This window comes from Protopterus annectens, chromosome 1.part1 (genome assembly GCF_019279795.1).
Source record: "Protopterus annectens isolate FY-2018-M chromosome 1.part1, PAN1.0, whole genome shotgun sequence".
NCBI lineage: Eukaryota > Metazoa > Chordata > Ceratodontiformes > Protopteridae > Protopterus > Protopterus annectens.
In genome coordinates, this window is record NC_056726.1 from 521,081,770 (window position 1) to 521,105,764 (window position 23,995).

General features: G+C 38.7%; 1 protein-coding gene across 1 annotated transcript in view; it reads right to left on the reverse strand.

Moving 5' to 3' along the window:
- MAP3K5 (mitogen-activated protein kinase kinase kinase 5) overlaps positions 1–23,995 on the reverse strand; it is a 2,923,819-nt gene that overhangs the window by 706,881 nt on the left and 2,192,943 nt on the right. Inside the window, exon 15 of the mRNA XM_044087116.1 lies at positions 17,368–17,501. Within this exon, the coding sequence (XP_043943051.1) occupies positions 17,368–17,501 (134 nt within the window). The remainder of the gene's footprint in view (positions 1–17,367; positions 17,502–23,995) is intronic.

The window sequence follows — 23,995 nt, forward strand, 5'->3', positions numbered from 1 at the left end:
ATCTAAACCCAGTTCAGTACTTTATGTTCACTTCACTGTCAACCAATATATTAATGGGCATTTCAGAGACATGACCACAATGTTATGGTTAAAATGACATTGAAACTGTATATTTTCAGCAGTGTATAAATGCTTGGAGTAGCACATAGTTCTTGTCTCTTATAGATATTAGTCTATCTCTAATCTTTTGATATAAAATAATCAATAAAAGTAAAGAGTTAATTCAACAGCTGCAAAGAGTTAATAAAAGAGTACGAAATCATATATTAAATTCTGTGATTGCAAAAGAATTAATCAAGTTAAAAAAATAAGACTAAAACAGACAAGCCCATAACTTATGAAATATTTTTCACAAAATGGTCTGTAAAAGAAAAGTTGTTAAATATATTCAGTTTTAGCAGTAATAATTGATATCATTGTATTAACTATGTAAAATTGTATTTTGACTTGTGTATCAAAAGAAGACTAAAGCTTTTGTTTCTTAACGTGTTTTCTATATAATGTGATCAAAAATACATATCAGTATAAAGTGTTTTAAGTATGTTTTAAAATAAAAAGAGGGAATTGTAAGATTATGCTCAACAATATGCAACATAAATAAGGAATAAGATAAAGCTTGCTTAAATGCAGAAACTATGTGATCAGCTTCCATACTAAATGAATGTGGCTTAAAAAAAATAAGGAACTTGCTTATGAGTGTATTACACACACATCAAGAAAGCTGACTTCTTACAGACTTGGCAAGAATGTAAAAAAACAGGATATATCAGAAAAAAAACTAATCTGCTTTCTTTTGGACAACAGGACATGTGTTTATCCACAAGGCATTTCCTTGAAAAATATGCTTTTCTAAGAAAGTTTAAAAATATGCTTTTCTAAGAACGTTTATTCACAAGGCGTTTCCTTAAAAATATGTTTTTCTGCACTTATCAGCATTTGCACAAGAACAGGTGTGTCAGCATTTGCGTCATCAAGGCAGTATCTTTCCAAAACCAAGAGGGAGTGCTTAACTAAAAATGTATATAAAGTCTGCATTAAATCCAGTTATGTTAGGGGTATTGGTAGGGACACATTTGTCCTGAGGTAAATGTTATATCTCTCACATCATCTGTACTATACGAGAAGTAAAGTAGAACAATAAAAGCTGTAACAGAAGTACATGTGGTTTATTATAAAAAGTTATTTGTTACTCCTCTGAGTTGATGCTGCAAAGTATATTCTCTCATCAGTGTATATTCCGCAAGTTTCTGTATGCAACAGACTGTGATTGCAACTATAACCAGACTTTGATTTCAGCAGAATCCAGCCAGTAAGACTGAGTGTCTTAAGAGGACTTCAAATCCATCACAGTAAGCATCAGAGTAACAGTACAGTGATTTAGCACCTTAAAATTAAATTTTCAACTTGACTAAGAGATTCAGAGAGAGGGGCTATAAACCAGGACACATTATGCAGGCCAGGAATGCTGTCAACAGCATGGATAGGACAGCACTGTTACAATACCATGATAAATCAGATAGAAATACAGGATATCCTAGGCTAGTGACTACTTATGGAAGAAATGTTGAGGCACTTACTGAAAGTGTACAATCTAATTGGAAGATCCTTAAGGCAGATCATAGGCTCTCGGAAATATTGGGAGCTAAATGTCTATTTTCCTTTAGGGATTGCAGAAACCTTGGGTCCCTCTTTAATCTTTATAAACAAGGAAGATATCAACCTAAGGAGAAACTGCAGAGTACCATTCAGGGACAAATTGCTATAGGATGTTATCCATACCGTCATTGTACACATTGTAGTAGAGTATTAAAAACCAACAGTTTCACTAGTAAAAATACAAGTTTAGTGTAGGACATTTCCTTCTTCGCGAACTGCAGTTCTGACTGGGTTATATATTTGGCCACCTGTCAATGCTCAGCTTTTTATGTGGGCCAGATGTCTAGAGCACTTAAATATAGAATTTCTGAACACATCAGTGAAATTAAAAATAAAAAACATACAAATGCTCTAAACAAACACACTGAAGTTCATCAAACAGCTTCTTTTCATTTTATAATTATTGATAAAATTTTGGGTATTAAACATAATAAATCTGGATGGCCTGAGCTGTTGAATGCCAAATAGAGAAAATGGATCATTAAACTGGGAGGGGTTTTTTGCCCCAGGACTAAATGAACACCTGTAATTAGTCTAGTGACACAGTATATAAATGTGTGTTTTTTCATTGTATCAGTACACTGATGAAGGCTTAGTGAATTTGAAGCTGAAACCGGTTTGTAATTATGTATACTGATGTTTTGACTCAAGAGTAATAATATATCATTTTTATGGCATCCACTATGTGCTAGTCATTTTTTGGTTTTCACTGATGTTTTGGGAACTTGCAGATGCCTTACTTGCAGGAATCCATTTTGGACTTCCTTTATTATCTTTGCCATTGCTCTAAATATAAAGCAAACAGCAAAGGAGAAAGTGGACACCCCTGTATCATTCCTCTGATCAAACAGGATGTCAGAGAAGAACCCTCACACCTTAATCAATGTCCCAGAACCTTCATATAGCCTCCTAATTAACCCTTTTATTCTATCACAGAATGCAAATGTTATCATTGCTCTAGTCCTAAAATCCCATCTGACTCCATCCAATGCTTTCCCTGCATCAAGACTTCCCAATAACAGTGGTATTTTCTTACATTATGCTTCCTTCTGGATCACCACTGTTGTATTAAAGGTGAAAAGTGTTTGCCTCCATTCCACAAAACCACAGTGATCCCATATTTATGAATTTTGCATAATCTTACTGATTTTGGCAGATTCTTTGCTCTTGTCTTAGCTAGTATATACAAACACTTTATAACCATAGTTTAAAACTGAAATGGGTTTACATGAAGCTGGGTATGAAGGGCATGTTGTTGGGTAACACAGCCACAACAGCTTTCATCTTAGGTGATGGAACTCACACCACCCCTTTAAATTAACAAAACAGATCTTAATCACTTTCTTCCCACCAACATCCGTACAATCACAGGAACACATCTAATCCAGATGACTTCCATGCTGGCTGATAATGCAACATTGTTTTATGTATTTAATTTGTCATTTGTTAACCGGGATGGTCCTACTGGGTCAGAAGAACCCATTTTCAGCAGAAGTCCAGGGAGAAAAGCTCCAATTACATACTGCAATGTACAAAAATATTTAGTAGTAGTACAAAATCACAAATGAAACAAGGCAAAATTACATAGATGTACTAACATTATAGGAAGTACAAAAATCATAAATGAAAATAAAGGTAAACTAACACAGATGGACAAACATTGTAGGCAGTTCAATAGAAAAAAAAACGGTAAATCATGCCCTCTGAGGAGGCAAATTTTAAGCTAGTGCCTCTTTTTTTTTGCATGGTTAGTAGAAGAGAAAGGATATAACGAAGTAATAGGGTGGAAGGACAGTAGGAAAGGAGTGGCAAGAGAGTTTAGGGAGAGGGTATAAAGTGTTAAGATGGAAGAGGACAGAATGAAGACAGAGGGGGAGGGAGGGAAGAAATTAACCAGCAGCAGAGCATAGGCACAGCCAAGAGTTGTTTAGGTGCTGTTTATCTCATCTCTTCCTATCTTGGCTATTAATTGCACAGTCTCATCTTTGTCTAACCTTGGCATAATTAAATCTTTTATAAATATGGAGAATTATTGAGTTAGCAAAAGTAATTTCAACAAAGAAAAAACAAAACAAAAAAAAAAAAACGTTCATCTAAACCACCTTCGACAAACTCAATTTTGTTTTTGCTGGGTGGGGGGAAGACTCCATGCACCTCCTCGACTTATATAAACCAAGCCAGAGGTTGCACAACAGTGGAGAAAAAGGCAAACTCCACTTTCATCAAAAGCACTTCGCTTTCTGCAGTTGCAGAAATTACATTTAGTGAAACAAAGTGCTCCGAATAAATATTTCTGTTTGTGCCTTTTCTTGGTTTCCCCATTCATCTGTTTTATAGAAATTTTCCTAAAATATCTCAATAGCTATGTACCATGTCTAGTTGTTTTTCTTGTAATAGGACCCCCAAGTTTGATGGGGTTCTTTAATTTCCTTTGTCTAAGTCATCGTCAGAAAGGTTTTTCTGGAATTATTAAAAGTTACTACACAGTAACCTATCTAAACCCATGCATATTGTTCAAATAACGCTGTTATTTTTCTTTAGCACTCTACTGCTGCTCTTCTTGTTCTGTGACATTCCCCTTATGCTGCAATACTTTATCAGCTCTCTAAATAATTCCTATAATCTTTTCTCATATTTCTTTCGCTTACTTCAAAACTGTACCTCATTTTATCACTTTCACTAGATATCCCTTATGAAGAAATTTCCATATTCCTTCATACAAAAGACAACATCCTTAATGTTATTTTCCACTTCAGCTAGACTGAAAAACACATCTACACTCGATAATCAATGACAGCGACGGCTATGCCATACTAAATGTTACAGAACAAAAATACCAGGGCATGGTGCTAGATCCGTCAGTTACACTCACTAAATGCACAGATAAAGTGGTAACCAAAATACTTAAACACTTAAAGCTTTCCCACAAAATTTCATACCTACTATACCCCTCTGCTTGGGAGGTATCAGCTAATAATGTACTCATCCAAAGCTTCAATATGGCCTCCCTCTTTTAGCTCTGCAGTTTGGATACTACTCTAATAGACTGCAAAAGGCATTGAACAAAGACTTATATCCACCAACGCAAATTTCTTTACAGACTACACTGGCTACCTATGCAGAGTAAGGCCATCTATCTGTCTGTCTGTCTGTCTATATAGCTCATTCCTGTTTAAGATTATAGTACTACTATGCCCACCATTGCCACCACTAATAAACAAACCACCTAAAAGGTGTCAATCCAACTGTCACACACAAAAGCACAATAATACTCTGTCCTTAAGCAGACTCAAATTCAAATTAGCTAGTGTAGAAAAAGCCCTCACTAGGCTTGGTTCTACTACCAGAATCATGGTCCCACAAAAAGAAGTGCAGAGAAGAAACACTGTACCTTTAGGTATAAACTGAGTGAACACATTTTTAAGAAAGCTGAATTCTCATGCTTCAGAGGCAACAGCTAGTAGTAAGCAAATTATCCTCTGACAAATTAACACAATAGATCCTGTCTTAAAACTGTATCCCAAATGAGGTGATACTTAGTGTTAAAACATATATGTACATAATGTAAATGCTTGCTGTAAATATGCTTGTTAATAAAGTGTTGTTGCAGATGCACAGTATCAACTCTCCTGGCAGTCATGATTGTGACATGTCATGTCTAATTACTTTACTCATACAATACATATTGTTAATTATTGTAAGCTTCACTTCTGCAATTACTGTCATCTTGTTAAGCTGCAAATAACTTTACTCTCTTATTTTATTTGTTTTGTACTGCTCTAATGAGCCCATTCACCTAGTATAGATACACAAATAAAACATATATATATATATATATATATATATATATATATACATACACACACACACATATATATATATATATATATATATATATATATACACACACACACATATATATATATATATATATATATATATATATATATATATATATATATATATATATATATATATATATATATATATATACAAGGAGTCAGCTGAAGTATTTCAGAGACTTTTCACTACTTCAGGGTATGGCAAACTCAGAGTTATTACATACAATTAGCAGGTGTGTGATGTATAGTTCTACACAAAAGTACAGGGTTCCAGGATGTAAAACACTCTATGAAAATGCCTTGGAGGTGTACAAGTTTCAGAATTCCCTATTTTTCTCCTTGAATCAAATTTTATTTTAAACGTGTCAGGACATGCATTTTCATATCTCACATACCTGACAGAAAGCAAGGTTTTCTAGAGTTATTTGAACTATACTGTTCGTCAACTGAAGGGCTGTTGTTAATTTCAAATGTGTCCTGAACCCTCTGTGATTCTTCCTTTTGTAACAGGCCCTGCAGTTTTGCAACTTACTACCTAGGTAGGTAGCTGCAGAAGGTAGTAACAGTTAGCAGCCTTATGAGGTCCCTTAAGACCCATTTGTTTCATTGAATATTTTACTCATCTTGATTTGCCTCAACACATTTATGCTATTAAATTTTGCTAAGTTTTATGTTACTTTTTAATTTGTGTGCTGTTTAATTATAACAAACATGGATATGAAGTCAATTAACTAGACACAGCTCCTGTTTCACTCCTTCAGTCCTGACAGGAAGCACTTACTGTGTAGTGAATTTACCTGAATAACAAACTAAAAATAAGTAAATAAATAAATAATATAAACTGTGTTCTTGCACACAAACTGAAATATTGTTGGAGATCACCAGAATGGGCTGTGTGTGTGTTTTAAGTACCTGGCAAGACAGAACATCTATTGAGAAATGCTACAACAGTAAAGGGTTCCAGGATCACTACTACATTCCACAGAGTTTGTGTTTTTTGGAAAGTAACAGCTATGTCCACATCCTTGAGTTAAGCCAAATAATCTCTTTGAATACTGGCAGAGTTTTTTTTAGCTTATCCCTCAGTAAGCTTACTGCCACAATTCCAGGTATCTTTCGAGTAATCCAGCTTAACAAAATACAGTGAATAAAAAGCATGAACAGTTGCAAAGAAAAAGTTTTTCTTCCCTCAGGGACTGTTAGTACATCAACAGCCATGATGGAGTGCTATGAATACTTAGTAACATTGAGGAAATATAACACCCCACAACCTTCTACAGCTCCTGCACATTTAACTTATTGTTCTAATATGTTAATTAATACCATTACTAATACAATTACTTCTTCAGAATGAAAACTTGTTTATACTATGATAAAGTAAAAACATTTTACTTTTTTTAATCCTCTCAGTCCTGACCATCAGCCCCTCACCATTTGACCTCCTCTGGGGCAACAGTCAATCTTTTAATTTAGAAAAATGATGTGACAGCTTAACTATGGTTTACCTTCAGATGGGGCAATGCAAACAAGAAACCAGACCACATGACATAAATTTGGGAGCTCTCTTAGGGATTTACACACTGCATAGATGAGGGGGGAAACAGCAGCAGCAGTGCCATTAGTGTGGCACCACATGGTGGTGCTGAAGCAGAATATGAATCATAGCATAAAACTCTCAACTTACAGCCAGACTACATCCCCATCTTCACCTGGTCATGAGCTCTGGATAGTGAGAGAAAGGAATGATATAACAGGTAGAAATGACAGAAATTAATCTCCTGCATAAGGTGGCTGTGTTCCATTATTACAGTACTGGGGGATCCCAGAATACAGGCACTGCTCTTCTACGTTAAAAAGTCATTTGAGGTGGTTTGGACACCTTGTGAGGATACCTGTAGGAGGTCTATCAGGCACAACCCATCAAGATGAGGTGTCTATGCACACTCAAGACACAATGGAGAGATTATATATTTCAACTTCTAAGGGAATATCTGGGGATCTGACAGGATGAGCTGGGGGGTATTATCCATGGACAGGAAAGTTTTGCCTGTCCAGATCAACTTATTACCACAGTGACCATGACCAAAACAAGGGGTACAAAATATGTCTAATCAATGGCTACAGTCACACTGTTAAAACACAATAACAGTCAAAGTACAATAATCTTGGTAGAATTAGTGGTATATAAATCCAATATGGAATCAAAGCAAGCAGAGCAACTCTGAGTTCCTATGCAATGATTTGCAAATATGGGACCCCCGGCCTGAATGCAACTAGAAAGCAGACATAAACATGGCACTTGGCTGACGGCTGCTGTGCTCTATCTGCTGATCTGAATATGGACGTTCCAAATATGTAGGGATTATTTAAAAAAAAAACAAAATAACTAACATACTCTACAATTTATCTTCTTCTTCTTTTGGCTTTTCCCGGCTAGGGGTCGCCACAGCGGATCACCTGTCCGCTCATGGTTGACAGTGGAGTTTTACATTGTCGAGTTGCCAGCCCGGCGCCCAACCTTCCACAGAAGGCACACACACGCACTCGCACCTAGGGCCAATTTAGAGTGTCCAATCCACCTGCAGCATGTCTTGGGGTTGTGGGAGGAAATCGGAGCACCCAGAGGAAACCCACGTGACCACAGAGAGGACATGCAGACTCCGCACAGAAGGCATCCGAGCCGAGGATCGAACCAGATAACCTCTTGCTGTGAGGCAACAATGCTAGCCACTGCACCACTGTGGCCGCATACTCTACAATTTATATGAAAGCAATTTCTGCAAGCATTCTTAGCAAAAGCTCCATTTCTGAAAATGTTGCATTTTGTGAAATATTATTAGCAGAAATGTAAATACTTTAATACTTGTAGAAGAAATCAATGATGTTAAGGTTGCACTGGGGTTTGTGTTAGGGAACAGGACTAACGTTTTGATTACTATTGGTTTCAGAATGTGGTTTAGGTTCTGGGTTGGGGCTTGGATCAGTTTTTAGGATTAAAATAAGAAATGTGATACATGCGAGTATTGTGTCCTGTATGAAGATTGTGTGTGTGTGTGTGTGTGTGTGTGTGTATACGCGTGGAGGGGTGGGGGACGATTGTGTCCAGACTTCATAAGTGTACCTGTTTTTGTTTTTCAGGTTTGATATATCCCTTTACTTGATTTTCTGCCACCCCCCCAACCTATCCACAAGATTTTGAAGTTGTTTAGTATTCAGGAAACTGGACTACATAACCAAAATAACAAGGGCATCAAGAATTTAAACAAACAGGACATGCACATTACATCTCCTTTTAAGAGCAAAAATAAATTACTTTGAGATAGATTTTTGCAATATCATTCATTCAAATCTACTGATTTTACCCTTTGTAATTCAAAATATGATTACACTCTTACAACATTTTTGTCACTTTCATTTTTGTTTAATCCTGTGTTGCAGGCTGAGAGGTATGTCTGTGTCAAAACGCAGCAAGATGTATGCGCGTGTTTGTTTTGTGCATTTATTAACAGGCTCGGAGAATAAAATGGTTTTCCAACTTGTTTTTTCTGGTAGACAGCAAACGTTGGAGATGTGATGGAAATATGTTTTTGGTAGTGTAATGAGTTAGCATATTTTAAAAATTTCTACAGAGTACTTTGCTGGAAGTGTGTGTGTGCACACGTGTGTGTGTGTGTATGGGGTGGTGCTGCAAGTTAAGGAAATTATTCTTTTTAGCTGGGGCACTGGGTTTAAATTTCCTGGACATAGTAAGTTTAATGCTACTGGCTGCAAAAGCAACTATTGGAAAATAGAAATAGAAATCTAAATTGCAGACAGTCAAAAAAGTAAATACCATCCACAGAAGATAAACACAGCACGCAGTTCCAAATGTATATTATGGAGTATAATCCAACAATATAAAGGTATCAAATGAATCAAAAACGATACAGACGCGGACTTCTGCAAACAGTCCAAGTTTTAATAGTTAGCGCTTTCACCATCCAGGCTTCATCAGACAATAAACAGTCAACCAGGCTTCATCAGACAATAAACAGTCAACCAAACTAACAAATTAAACAGTATCTCAAAGATATCCATTGGATAAACATTCCTGATATCACATAGAACCTAATTCACAAACTATTCACAAGTTAAAACCTGTGCATACCATATTTAAAACAAACCATAAATCATATGAAACAAATATAATAAAAGGTTATATAATGGGGTATATATATATAATAAAATAATAAAAATAATAAAAAATACATATACCTAAAAGGATGCACACATATAAAATTGCAATAATACATTCTTATAAAAACACTAACTGCAAACCATCATGGCCAGTATCAAAGTGTCTTGCCTTAGCCAACCTTCTACTTCGGAGAACTGGTTTGAGCGGTACCTTGTCATTAAGCCCAGGCGCTTTGTCAGCCCTGAGTCTGATGATCCATTTCAACTCACATTCCTCCGTATATGTCACAGTGTCACCACCTCATGGATTAATTTTAATGGACTGTATAACAGAGAAATTGAATATATGTGCAGGGCCAGAAATTCTATTATGTTTGGCTAAAGCATTAGACTCAGAGCCCACACGTATGTGATATACGTGTTCCCTTACACGCTCACGTAGTTTCCCATTAGTCTTTCCTACATAGAACACCTTACAAGCGACGCATCTAGCAAGATACACTAAATTCTCACTCTGACAATTGGTAAAAGTATGAAATGTAAATTTTTCATTAGTGTTAGGGTGTACAAAAACATCCCTTGTATCAATGAATCCACATTGACCACAAGAATTACATGGTTTAGTGTTAACTTGTGCATCTAAAATGTCTGTGCTAGTGGGACCAAGGGGTCTCTGGCACAGAATCTGCTTCAAATTCCTCTTATTTTTAAAAAAGAAGCTAGGTTTAGGGCCAACAATCCCACTTATATGTTCATCCAAAAGAAGTATATCCCAATGTTTCTCTATAATATTCCTAATGTTAGGAGTATCTGATGTAAAAAACATAGGCATCCTCAAGGTGCCACTCCGTCTATTCTGGGACAATGTCCAACACTGTCTCTCTATCTGAAAAATATGGTTTTGCCCTTGACAATCTTAGCGAGTCAACCTCAGTCATGGCACGATCTAGTTCATTACTATTATAATGACGGTTCATAAGTTTTTCTTTCAAATTAGTTAATTCCTGTTGATATCCCTCTTCACTTGGATTGAGTCTTGAAGCCCTCATAATCTGTAGTACATCGCAGTAGTATGCATCCAAATTTTGTCTTTGGTAATGTGGTTAAAGGCCAGATTATGAGGGCTTCAAGACTCAATCCAAGTGAAGAGGGATATCAAAACGAATTAACTAATTTGAAAGAAAAAACTTATGAACCGTCATTATAATAGTAATGAAATAGATCGTGCCATGACTGAGGTTGACTCTCTAAGATTGTCAAGGGCAAAACCGTATTTTTCAGATAGAGATACAGTGGTGGACATTATGTCCCAGAATAGACGGAATGGCACCTTGAGGATGCCTATGTTTTTTACATCAGATACTCCTAACATTAGGAATATTAGAGAGAAACATTGGGATATACTTCTTTTGGATGAACATATAAGTGGGATTGTTGGCCCTAAACCTAGCTTATTTTTTAAAAATAAGAGGAATTTGAAGCAGATTCTGTGCCAGAGACCCCTTGGTCCCACTAACACAGACTTTTTAGATGCACAAGTTAACACTAAACCATGTAATTCTTGTGGTCAATGTGGATTCATTGATACAAGGGACGTTTTTGTACACCCTAACACTAATGAAAAATTTACATTTCATACTTTTACCAATTGTCAGAGTAAGAATTTAGTGTATCTTGCTAGATGTGTCTCTTGTAAGGCGTTCTATGTAGGAAAAACTAATAGGAAACTATGTGAGCATGTAAGGGAGCACGTATATCACATACATGTGGGCTCTGAGTCTAATGCTTTAGCCAAACATAATAGAATTTCTGGCCCTGCACATATATTCAATTTCTCTAATATACAGTCCATTAAAATTAATCCACGAGGTGGTGACACTGTGACATATACGGAGGAATGTGAGTTGAAATGGATCATCAGACTCAGGGCTGACAAAGTGCCTGGGCTTAATGACAAGGTACCGCTCAAACCAGTTCTCCGAAGTAGAAGGTTGGCTAAGGCAAGACACTTTGATACTGGCCATGATGGTTTGCAGTTAGTGTTTTTATAAGAATGTATTATTGCAATTTTATATGTGTACATCCTTTTAGGTATATGTATTTTTATTATTTTTATTATTTTATTATATATACCCCATTATATAACCTTTTATAATATTTGTTTCATATGATTTATGGTTTGTTTTTAATATGGTATGCGCAGGTTTTAACTTGTGAATAGTTTGTGAATTAGGTTCTATGTGACGTCAGAAATGTTTTATCCAATGGATATCTTTGAGATACTATTTAATTTGTTAGTTTGGTTGACTGTTTATTGTCTGATGAAGCCTGGATGGTGAAAGCGCTAACTATTAAAACTTGGACTGTTTGCAAAAGTCCGCGTCTGTATCGTTTTTGATTCATTTGATACCTTTATATTGTTGGATTATACTCCATAATATACATTTGGAACTGCGTGCTGTGTTTAACTTCTGTGGATGGTATTTACTTTTTTGACTGTTTGCAACTTATTTCAAACCGCAGGAGTTTTCATCTTCCGGTGGTGCCTCTTTTGTTTTACTTAGACATCTAAATTGACTGCAATCAAAATATTGAATATTGTAAAGGGTGTACAAGAACTAGAGATGGAATTATTAGAAAAGGGAAGGAGCAACTTACATATAAATAAACGGAAATTGTGGGAATAATGCATGCAGGTTAATGTTTAAGAGGACGAGTGAGGTTTAAGGGATGGCAGGAATTGAGCAATTTATGTAACAAATATATGGTTTTCAAACTTGGGATATTTTAACATTTGGATTCATATTTCAAGCATTAAGAATACTTGTGTTTGAAGAGATGTCAATGAACCTTTTTTCATTAATTGCGGGTTTTTTCCAGTCACACTCACAACACTTTGAATACCTTCAGAAATTCTTTCTCAGATCACTCATGACTTCTGCCGATGGTCTCACTGATCACCTCAAAATATTTTTCTCCCCTTACAATTTAAATGCCACAGCAAACATTTTGTTTAACATTTCAAAATAGTCCTAGACATGCCTCTATTTCTACATATACCAGGCTTCTAGCAGTCTCCCACAACTCCAAAATACAGTACAAAGAAACAGCCTCTGATTTCATAGTTAAAAATTTATTACTTAAACTGACTTCAGTCATTCTGTAAATCCATCATAAGTGAACTGTCACCTAATCTACTGCCTCTGCACCATCAGCACCTAGTTTTATTTAAAACTCAAGAAACTACCAAAGCTGTCCTGGTCAGATCATACCACAAAGAACATGATGTCTCTGACTTGTCCAACTGTGTGTTTAAAAACGCAGCAGTGTACTGTGTCAGCCTTCTCCATGATGGTCAGTAACTCAGCAGACAGCACAGATGCCACTGATGCCAGCCAAGGACTTGTGGTTTCTGTCACTATAGCAAGTGCTTCAATTTATACTGCAGTATTACAACTGCTTTAACTTGTACTGCAGTATCATCACTGGAGTGCAACAGAGTGCTTTCAGGACTAACTGAAGTTACATATTCCTAGTCTTATGATAGTTCAGCTGAATGTCAAATATTCAACAAGAGCGTCCCAATTTCTTCAGTCATTGTAAACTCATCCTGGGCCTCCCCTGAAAAAGAGAGGTAGGTGCACCAGGCCGAATAGACTCCCACCTAGTAAGAAATCCCAACACAATTTCTCAACACTGAGCATATTTTTCTTCTTGCACCTTTTATAAACCAGTACTCAAAAATCACACAGGAAAAAAAAGTTCAGAAATATTTCCAACTGTCAGTGACAAAGCCACAGTGTCCCATGTCACAACTTCTAGTGTGCCTTCATAAGGCCACTCATCACTTGTCATTCAATGACACTGAGCACAACTGCCCTTTATGTGGTTAGCAGTAGCAGCACCACTTTGATAGTGAGTAATCAGCTACAAACTTCAGCTTGTTTCCAGAGGCACCAGACTGTCCTTTTTGTCCTCATACTTTCTGCATGTAGGATGCAAAGTCCTCAACTAAAATGACTACAAAATAACTAACCAACAGGTCTCCAAAGAAAATTTGGACAATGTGTGTGTGTGTGTGCGTGTACGTGTGTGTGTGTGTGTGTGTGTGTGTGTGTGTGTGTGTGTGTGCGAGAGAGATTCTGCTATTGCTCATTGAACTTATGTATTTCATACATCTAAATCTAATCTCCAAATCTACTGTCTTTGTACTAATGAATATTTGTCTATTTTTCTCATTGCTATACTTAATAGTTTAAATGTTAAGTGTTTTTATGGCTTCCCTGCTTGTTTTCACATGCCCCCATACCCATCTCTGTTATAATGTTTTTATTTGCTATATGTAACTTAAGATGGTGCACTGGGTTTAAAAGATGCCATATAAATATAAGACTATGTCAATGAATTACCAAAGATCTTATGTACATAGTTACTGTGCCAGGGAGTACCATTTTAATGTTATTTACCGTGCAGACAAATGTTCTCTTTTTCTTGAAAACTATAGCATCACGAATTGCTGCGCAGCAAAGAGAGCTATTTATTTACGTAGCAGGTAGGCAAATTGACCAGTGAGTCTCCTTTTCCATAATGAGAGAGTCAAAGGATAAAAATATAAACATGAATACAGTAAAAACTAAGCAATACAATGCTTAAGTAAACAATTTCATTCCACATAAAAATGGAGAAGGGGATTCTGGGTAATGTTCTACAACAAAACCTGGTTTTACTTGTACTCTCCTACACTGAATCGTATATCTTGCTCTGTAAATAGACGATTGTCATAGGCAAAATTCAATACCATTTCCTTGCAAGCTATAGATCCTCCTCTATGAACCCAGAAACCCGTAACATGTATTTAAACTTATCGGAAACACTCACCATCCAACCCATTACCATATTCACAGGCAACTTTAATTACCTCATGTTTAACTGGGAATCATATACCACACCAAACGTACAGGCCCAGTGATTATGGACTTTGTAAACACTAACTTCCTGGTCAAGACTGTCAATACTCCAACCAGGGGTGCAACTATACTAGATCTGGCCCTCACTAATATGAGAGAGTGCTGCACACCCCCTAGTATAATGCCTTCCCTGGTGAGGTCCGACAACAAAATGCTCTCCTTTGAAGTAAAAATAAAGCCTGGACCCCGAGCTAACCCTAGAATATTCAGAAACTACTCCAAGGCTAGCTTCCTGCTATTAAGTGATAACCTGGCAAAAGTTCTAGCCACATAAACCATGAGAACATTGCTGCCTATACAGAACTGTTCACAGAAACCCTGCACAAGCATGTTAATAGCTACAGAGAGGCAGCTGTACCTACCAGAAAGAAGTACAGAACTAACTCAAAAAACAAGCTACCCTGGTGAAATCACAAAATCAATACGCTGTATAACAGAATGAAGAAAATTATGGCAAAAACCAGGAAGTGCAGAACCCAGCAGGATAAAATCACTCTCATCAAACTAAACAAACAACTTAGAAAAAGTCTACCAAAGCCAAATTTGAGGTAAATTTGGCCTACCAGGCCAAGTACAACCACAAGGCATTATTTAGCTATATCCACTAACTCAAAGGCAATACATGCTTGTGTGCAGAGCTCATTGTAAATGGAGCCACCTATACCGAGCCAGAAGATATAGCAAACTTACAGGCCAATAAATTCAGCTCCAACATTTCCCATCTCCCCCCTTCAACCTTCCCTCAGGAAATTCCATCAAATATAACTCCACCTGCTATCACTAGAGAATAGGTCCTTAATGTTCTCTCTAAGGCCAAGAACACTGCATCAATGAGCCCAGACAATATCCCAGGATGCCTTCTAAATAGCATGAAACATGACCTATCAGGTCTGTTGGAAATATTTAACTGTAGCCTCCAAACAGGCTCTATGCCTCAAGAATGGAGTACAGCAACAGGCTGTACAAAGGTGGGCCATCTACAGACCCATGAGTCTCACTAGTCTTTTATGCAAAGCCATGGAAAGAATTATCATGAAATTGATCAACTTGGTGGACTTCTTTGAGAAGGTTACCAAAGCAATGGAGGAGGCAAAAATGTATCACACTGCCTACCTTGACCTGGCCAAGGCATTTGACACAATAGCACAACTCAGGCATTGTTAAACTCAGGAGGTTAGGTACAAACCCTTATACCACCCAGTGGATAGACAACTAGCTCACAGACAGGACCCAGGAAGTTAGAATTGGGGAGTCCACCTCTACACAGAGGCCAGTCACAAGTGGAGTCCCTCAGGGATCAGTCCTTGGGCCGCTCCTTTTGGGCATTTACTTCTCTGAAGTCAAGGCTAATGACAATGGTCTCAGACTGATTAAATTGGGAGCTGTCGCTGAATCCCACACTGACACAAATGCTCCCCAGGAAGGGTTGACACAGAGAAATAATTGGTGGACAGAGCCATGGACTAAAACTAAATGCCAAGAAATGCATAACAGTATCCTTTGGGAAGTCATCCACCCCTAGTAACTATCATATTGACAATACACCCCTTAGAGTTGGACTCAGTAGTCAGGGACCTAGGGAGACATGTAGACAGTAATCTAGCCTTTGACCATCACGTGCCTACAATAGTGAGGAAATCATTCTATGTTGCACAACTTATAAATAAATGTATGGCATCTCGGTCCAAGGAAGTCAATGTTCTACTGTATTCGGCATTCATCAGACCCATCATTGAGTACAATGCCCCCTTTGGTGTGCACCTAACTAGGCATATCCAACAACTGAAATGTCCACAGAGCTTCTTCACTAAAAGAATAGGGGGTGTACATAAAATGTCCTATGCAGACCACCTCAAGGCCCTATCCCAGTATTCTGTCTCCTACAGGCTGCTGACAGGTGATCTATGCCTGGCATACAGGGCACTGGCAGACTCACTGTGATGGAACACCTGCATATCCACAAAACAAAGAGCACCATAATTACCCTTTCTAAAGACTTACACCTTACCTGTGATATAAACAGGACCAGCTGGAGAGACAGGTATGTATCCAAGAGACTACCCTGTCTCTGGAACAGGCTTCCCATCCATCCATCCATGTGAAGTCGAGTTCCTCGCTAACCCAATTCAAGTGTATCTTGGATGGGAACAGGAAATTCATCCCTGGTTCAGCACCTATACCTCTAATGGACACAGGCAACCTGCAAATGGTTCATATCTCCCAGGCCCCTGCTTGTAAATGTTTAATTTCCCAAGCCCCTCCTTAAACTGATCAAGGATACCAGTACTTGTCAGAAATTTGGGATGAATGGCTAGGCTTAAAAAGGCCCTTGTGGTCATTAGCCAAATAAAAACCTATGAACTTATAAATATGTGTGTGTATATGTACTGTCTTCTTGGACAGTGTGACCGACGCATTAAAGTTCATTGGTTTACACTATTTAAGGACGTACAACCAGTAACTACCTTTGAAATTTCTGAGCAAATTAATTAGGCTTCTTGACCCACTGCCTCTAACATCTCATTAAAATGTTTTAGAAATATTACTTGTCTTAAGAAGTGGGATTGCTTTGGTGGTATTGCAGACAAACTGTAGGAATGAAGGGCAACCTATTAATCAGTATCCCAGTTTGTTTGTGTGACCCTATTGAACAGACATACTGAAAGAGATATCTAATTTATAAAAGCTGAATGACTCTTAAAAATTTACAAGGCACAGAGTCTTACCTGCTGTCCCGCTCAGGTATTTCTTTGATGGCTATTCGAACTTGGTTACTCACATCTCTCCCTGCATAAACAATGCCATATGTCCCCTTGCCTAGGATTACTTGATCTCCATTTTCATCATATTCATAGTCGTACTAAAACACAAACATCAAGAAAGCTGTGTCACAGATTAAAAATGTATTGCTAAAGCTGACTTTTTTTGCTAGTATAACACCACTTATGATGGCTATTCCTGAAATTACTGCACTGTTTTCTTAATATTATCACAATTAAAACACATACAATTAATATAAATATTTTCCATAAAGTTAAGATGTACCTAAAAACGAATGTGTTACGTAACAGCACTATTTCTATTGTAACCAACACGCAAACTTAATAATAAAGATTTCAAAAGCTAAAATTAAAATAAAGTTCTTTGCTTGCAAAAAAAATAAGATAACTACGCTGCAGGACAAGGAAAGACTGAAAAATAATGGTTATGTGCAACATCTGTCTCCATCATGTACAACGAATAACAACAAAAAAGGAATGAGGGTTGTAAGTTATCCAAAAATTCTAAATACACGGGTAAGTAATAGATGGGAGCAAATGAGATTTTAAGGCACATAATTCCACTGAAGCCATATCTTGAAAAGCATTTAGACTGAAACTACAATTGGACTACTGCTAGGCCTGGATAATACTATTCCATGTTCCAAAGTAAAATTCCAGCAGAATACTGAAGACCATGTAATTAAGTAGATTTATGGAAGTGCATGTTTTGGGAAAGAGTAGTGGAAGCTAGGTTAAGAAGGGAAGTAATGATCAGTGATCAGCAGTATGGTTTCATGTTGGGAAAGAGCACTACAGATGCGATGTTTGCTCTGAGAGTGTTGATGGAGAAGTACAGAGAATGTCAGAAGAAGTTGCATTGTGTTTTTGTAGACTTAGAGAAAGCATATGACAGGGTGCCTAGAGAGGAGTTGTGGTACTGTATAAGGAAGTCAGGAGTGTCAGAGAAGTATGTAAGAGTGATACAGGATATGTACAAGGGTAGTGCGACAGCGGTGAGGTCTGCTGTGGGAGTGATGGATGCGTTTAAGGTGAAGGTGGGGTTACATCAAGGATCAGCTCTGAGCCCTTTCTTATTTGCAATGGTGATGGACAGGTTGACAGACGAGATCAGGCAGGAGTCCCCGTGGACTTTGATGTTTGCAGATGACATTGTGATCTGTAGTGAGAGTAGGGAACAGGTGGAGGAGACCCTGGAGAGATGGAGATATGCTCTAGAGAGAAGAGGAATGAAAATCAGCAGGACTAAGACAGAATGTATGTGTGTGAATGAGAGGGAGGATAGAGGAATGGTGAGGATGCAATTAGTAGAGGTGGCGAAGGTGGATGAGTCTAAATACTTGGGGTCAATAGTTCAGAGTAACGGTGAGTATAGAAGAGAGGTGAAGAAGAGAGAGTACAGGCAGGATGGAGTGGGTGGAGAAGAGTGTCAGGAGTGATTTGTGACAGACAAATACCTGTAAGAGTGAAAGGGAAGGTCTACAAGAGGGTACTGAGACCAGCTATGTTATATGGGTTGGAGACAGTGGCATTGACAAAAGGCAGGAGTTTGAGCTGGATGTGGCAGAGTTAAAGATGTTAAGATTTGCACTGGGTGTGACGAGGGTGGACAGGATTAGGAATAAGTATATTAGAGGGTCAGGAAAGTTTGAAGACAAAGCCAGAGAGGCAGGATTAAGCTGGTTTGGACATGTGCTGAGGAGAGATGCTGAGTATATTGGGAAAAAGATGCTAAGGATGAAGCTACCAGGTAACAGAAAAAGAGGAAGGCCTAAGATACGGTTTATGAATGTGGTGACAGAGGACATGCAGGTGGTTTGTGTGACAGAGCAAGATGCAGAGGACAGGAAGAAATGGAAACAGGTGATCCGCTGTGGCGACCCCTAAAGGGAACAGCCGAAAGAAGAAGATAATGTTTTTGGAACATCTTAATGTGGGCAAATACTGACCGGTTACTTCATGTTGTTTTAAGAAATTATCTGACAAAACAGTAAAAGGTTCCTAACAGTATACAAGTACCTTATTTAGTTTTAATAAAATTAACAGAAAATACTGTGTCATTTTCTGGATCTTGTCGACATAGCAGTAATGCCCTGGTGAATAGTCCTGAGCCCTCGTATCTACACAACAGTGGTCCAGTAAAAGTACAGTGCTGATACCTATGGAATACAACATGGCATCTTTACTGTGCATATACTGGAATTTCAGAACTCAGTTGTTTAAAGATGAGCACTGCTTTGTAAAACTGAGTTGTACGCAATAATGAGCCATTGTTCTTTGTTAAATTTCTGAGACATTGTTCTTTAAGTTTCACTCAGCTGTGCCTCATTCTAGAAACAATGGCTATAAATCTGTCTAGCTTAAGGGTGGTTTAAAACTCATGGTGCTGTAAATAATGGCTGGCAGTGCACACCTGAGTATGGGGATAAGTACTCCCCTTGACTAAGGGCAAATTTAACCTGTTTTAGGATATATATACTACACACTACGTTCTGCATAAAGCTTGTTAGAACCACATGTAAACGGTCATTAAGTATAATACCAAAATATTAAAAAAATGTAAGTGCTCTAACTGATTTTCTCTAGAAGAATTATTTCAGACATTATTACAGTCAAAACTGATCTCTGCATCTCAGATCAGCGACATATTTGCATTCTCAAAGGTATGGATGGTATGTTGCCAATTTGAATAAAGCTCAAAAAAGGAAAGCTAAAACAAAGCTCTAAGAAAAGCAGTTAGTGTGTCCTTATTTTGATATTTGTTCTACAAAGAATACAGCCTTGTTTTTGTGACTGCATGGATGAAATCATAGAAAAGTAGGACAGTGACGACAAAATGCAGATATACAGTAGACTCCCCCTTATTCGGCCTCCTCTTTAAATGGCCATCAAATTTCTGCCTAGCAAAAGACAACCTTCCCATACATGTCAAGACTTCCCATACATGTCAAGCAGAGCACCTCGCTGACCCTCTCTTCAAGAGAAATCTTGATGAGTGGATGGGAAACAGAAAATTCACCCCGGGGATAACTCCAGTGGCTCTACTCAACAAAGGCACTGGGAACCAAAGTCAGGTGGCACTATGCCAGGGTAGTCCTATTGCTAGGCTTGTAAAGGGCCCAGGACCATTAACCTAGTACACACCTATGAACAGAGAATACCAATTCCTCCTCATCTGGGCTAAATAATGACAGACATTTGAGTTTTAGACTTCATATCCATTAGAAAAATGCATACTAACACAAATTCTGTTATTCTAGATGATGTATAACCTATATATACTATTTTGTATGCTTTTCTGATTAACAGCCATTTGTTTATCCAGCCAAAGGTCCGGTCCCAGTGAGACCAGATAAGAGGGAGTCTACTGCAATAAGTATCAGCAGTCTCTGGATGATGTTTCCACATATATATATATATATATATATATATATATATATTTTGCGAGTTTAGGTTATAATTTATAATTAGAAAGAATATTCCAGAATAGTAGCACATATACTTGTTTTAATTTGCTTAAAAGTTCTGCCACATCAGTTCTGATTACAAGAAACTACATTAGACTTGCTTTAAACTCTCAGTTTGTTCTGAGCAATAACTGTCTTGCCTTAAACTGCTTTTGTGTCTTAGTGGATTTACTAATGACAGACAGCAATAAGGAAAGTACAGTTGTGTACACTTACCATAAATGTAGATGTTCGAGTGTATTCACTGTTGCAGTCATCACATTTGGGTTATCCCTGCCTGGGTAGCCCTCAGTCAGCCCGAATACCAGATGCTTAGTATTTCTGCGTCGGTTGCTGTCACTTCAGGACTGACGTCACATTGTCAATAGTATAAAGTAAGGCAGCCAACGCCATTACATCAGTTTTTCTTGCCCTGTCAGGAGCCCCCAAGTGGGACCCAGGATATGGTGGGAGAACCCCACCACTAGAAAGTAAATACCAAAAAATTTCCTTGTAAGGAGAGAGAGAGAGAAGGGAGATGGAGGGAGGGAAACCAGGACTGCAACAGTGAATATACTCTAACATCTATATTTATGGTAAGTGTACACAACTGTACTATGTTCTTCTTATTTCACTGCTGCAGTCTTGATTCCCAATGCTGAACAAAAGGGTGGAGGCAGTCAAGAAGACTGGGGGCTGGCTAGGATGCCCTGCAAGACTGCAGTGGCAAAACCTGCCCTGGATATGGAGAAGATAGGCAGGTGGTAATGCTTGGTGAAGGTATGAACAGATGTCCATGTTGCAGCCTCCAGGATGTCCCTGGTGGGGACTACTCTGAGGAAAGGTGCAGAGGTGGAGGTTGTTCTGGTAGACTGAGTCCTGACCCCCTTAGGGGGAGGTTTCCCATGTTGCTTGTAGCAGAAATGGATGCAATGTGCTATTCATTTGGAAATGGTTTGTTTAGATATGGCTTTGCCCTCTGCCCTTGCAGCAAAGCTGTCCAACAACTAATCAGTCTTTCTAAATGATTTAGTCCTGTCTAGATAGAATCTGAGCTGTCTGTGCACATCTAGAAAGTGCAGTATCCTTTCCCCCTTGTTTTGTGGGTTAGGGAAAAAGGTGGGCAAATTAATGGATTGGTTGAGAGCCATACTGGACACCACTTTGGCATGAAGGATGAGTTAGTCCTGAGGGAGACCCTGTCAGCATGGAAAATGATGGAAGGGCTCTACAGCCATTAGTGCTTGTAGCTAGGATACTCTTCTTGCTGATGTGATGGCCAGAAGCAAGGCTATCTTCCATAAGAGAAACTTTAACTCTGCTGATGCTGCTGGTTCAAATGGGGGCAGGGTGAGCATTTCCAACACAAAGTTTAGGTCCCAAGCTGGGGTAGGTGCTCTTCTGGGTGGCCTCAAGTTGCTAGCCCCTCTAAGGAACTACTTGATGAGAGGGTGTGAGAAAAGAGGTTGCTCAGTGCTGAAATGAGCAGAGATAGCAGAGGCATGAATTTTAATAGAGGAAAAGGATAGACCACTGTGTAGTAGGTCAGCTAGGTAATCCAGGATGAGAGGTAGGGAGGGCTGTGCCATATCGGCTCCCTTAGTCTGGATCCAGGTGCAGAACCTTTTCCATTTGTCAGCATAAGATTTTCTAGTGCTAGGGCGTCTGGCCTCACGTATAACATCTAGAACCTGTTTACTGAAACTGGCAGCTTGTACAGTGGTCAGGGAATAAAGCCAGGCTGCCAAATTGAGGGTCTGCAATTGGGAATGTATGAATTCTCCTTCCCTCTGGGTCAGGAGTGTTGGTATCTGAGGGAGATGCCATGGTGGCAGAGGTGACAGGCTATGCATCAGTGGGTACCAGTGCTGACGTGGCCAGTCTGGGGTAATCAGGATTGTCCTTGGTTTTTCTTCCCTTATTATGAGCAGTACCCTGGTAATGAGAGGTAGTGGGGGAAATGCATAAACCGAGAGGTTGACCCACTGGAAGGATAGAGCATCCACTTTCCAGGCCCTGCATTGAGGCTCCCTGGTGCAGAACTTGCTGAGCTGATGGTTGGAGTGGGAAGCAAAGAGGTTGACCTTCGGGGTGCCCCAATTCTGAGTTATAAGGGTGAAGATTCTTTGGTCTAGCTGCCACTCGTGTGGGTCCAGAAGATTTCTGCTTAATTTGTCTGCCAGAGACTTTAGAGAGCCTGGCAGGAATTATGCTAAAAGGTGTAGTTGCATGGCTGAGGCTGTGTGCCAAAGGGTTATGGCGAGCCTGCAGAGAGGGTAGGAGCGAATCCCTCCCTGCTTGTTGATATACCACATCACAGTGGTATCTGTTTTGATCAGTACAGCCCCTGGGGAGAGAAGAGGTCTGAAAGCTGTCAATGCGTGCTGGACAGCTAACATCTCTTTTTGGTTGATGTGCGGATGTATTTGATGTGGGCTCCATTGGCCCTGTATGCACCTGCTGTCCAGGTGTGCACCCCAGGCATAGTCTGATGCATCTATGGTGAGGGTCTGGGTGGCGTGGGGTTGTGAGAAGGGTAGTCCTTTGTTGTGGTAGCATGCTGCTGCCCACCAAAGAAAATCTTTCCTTAGACAAGTATCATTGGTATAAGAGTTTTCAGGTCTTGACAGTGTTGAAACCAAAGGCTTTTTATGTACCACTGAAGTTTCCTCTTATGCAGTCTGGCATATGGAATGAGTATAATGCAAGAAGCCATGAACCCCAGAGCTTGCAGGATTTTCCTTGTGGATAACTGGGGTCTGGGTTGCTAGTTCAGAGAAACAGGCTGTCAGGTTAGTTTGCTTTTCTGGTGTAAGGAATACCATCTGGGATGCTGTGTCCAGGCTTGCTCCCAGGAATATAATTTTTTGGGTGGGTAGTAGTTTGGATTTCTTTTCACTGATAGTGTACCCTAGGGAGGTCAGTAGGTCCTTTACAAAGGCCAGGTGCTTGAGTAGCTTTTCCTGACTGCCTGAATTAGGCAGTCGTCTAAGTATGGGTAAATTTGAATATTTCTTTGCCTGCAAAAAGCAATGGTGGGAGCCAGACATTTTGTGAAAACTCTGGGAGCAGTAGATAAGCCAAAGGGAAGCATAGAGAACTAAACGTGCAGTCATCCTACCCTGAAA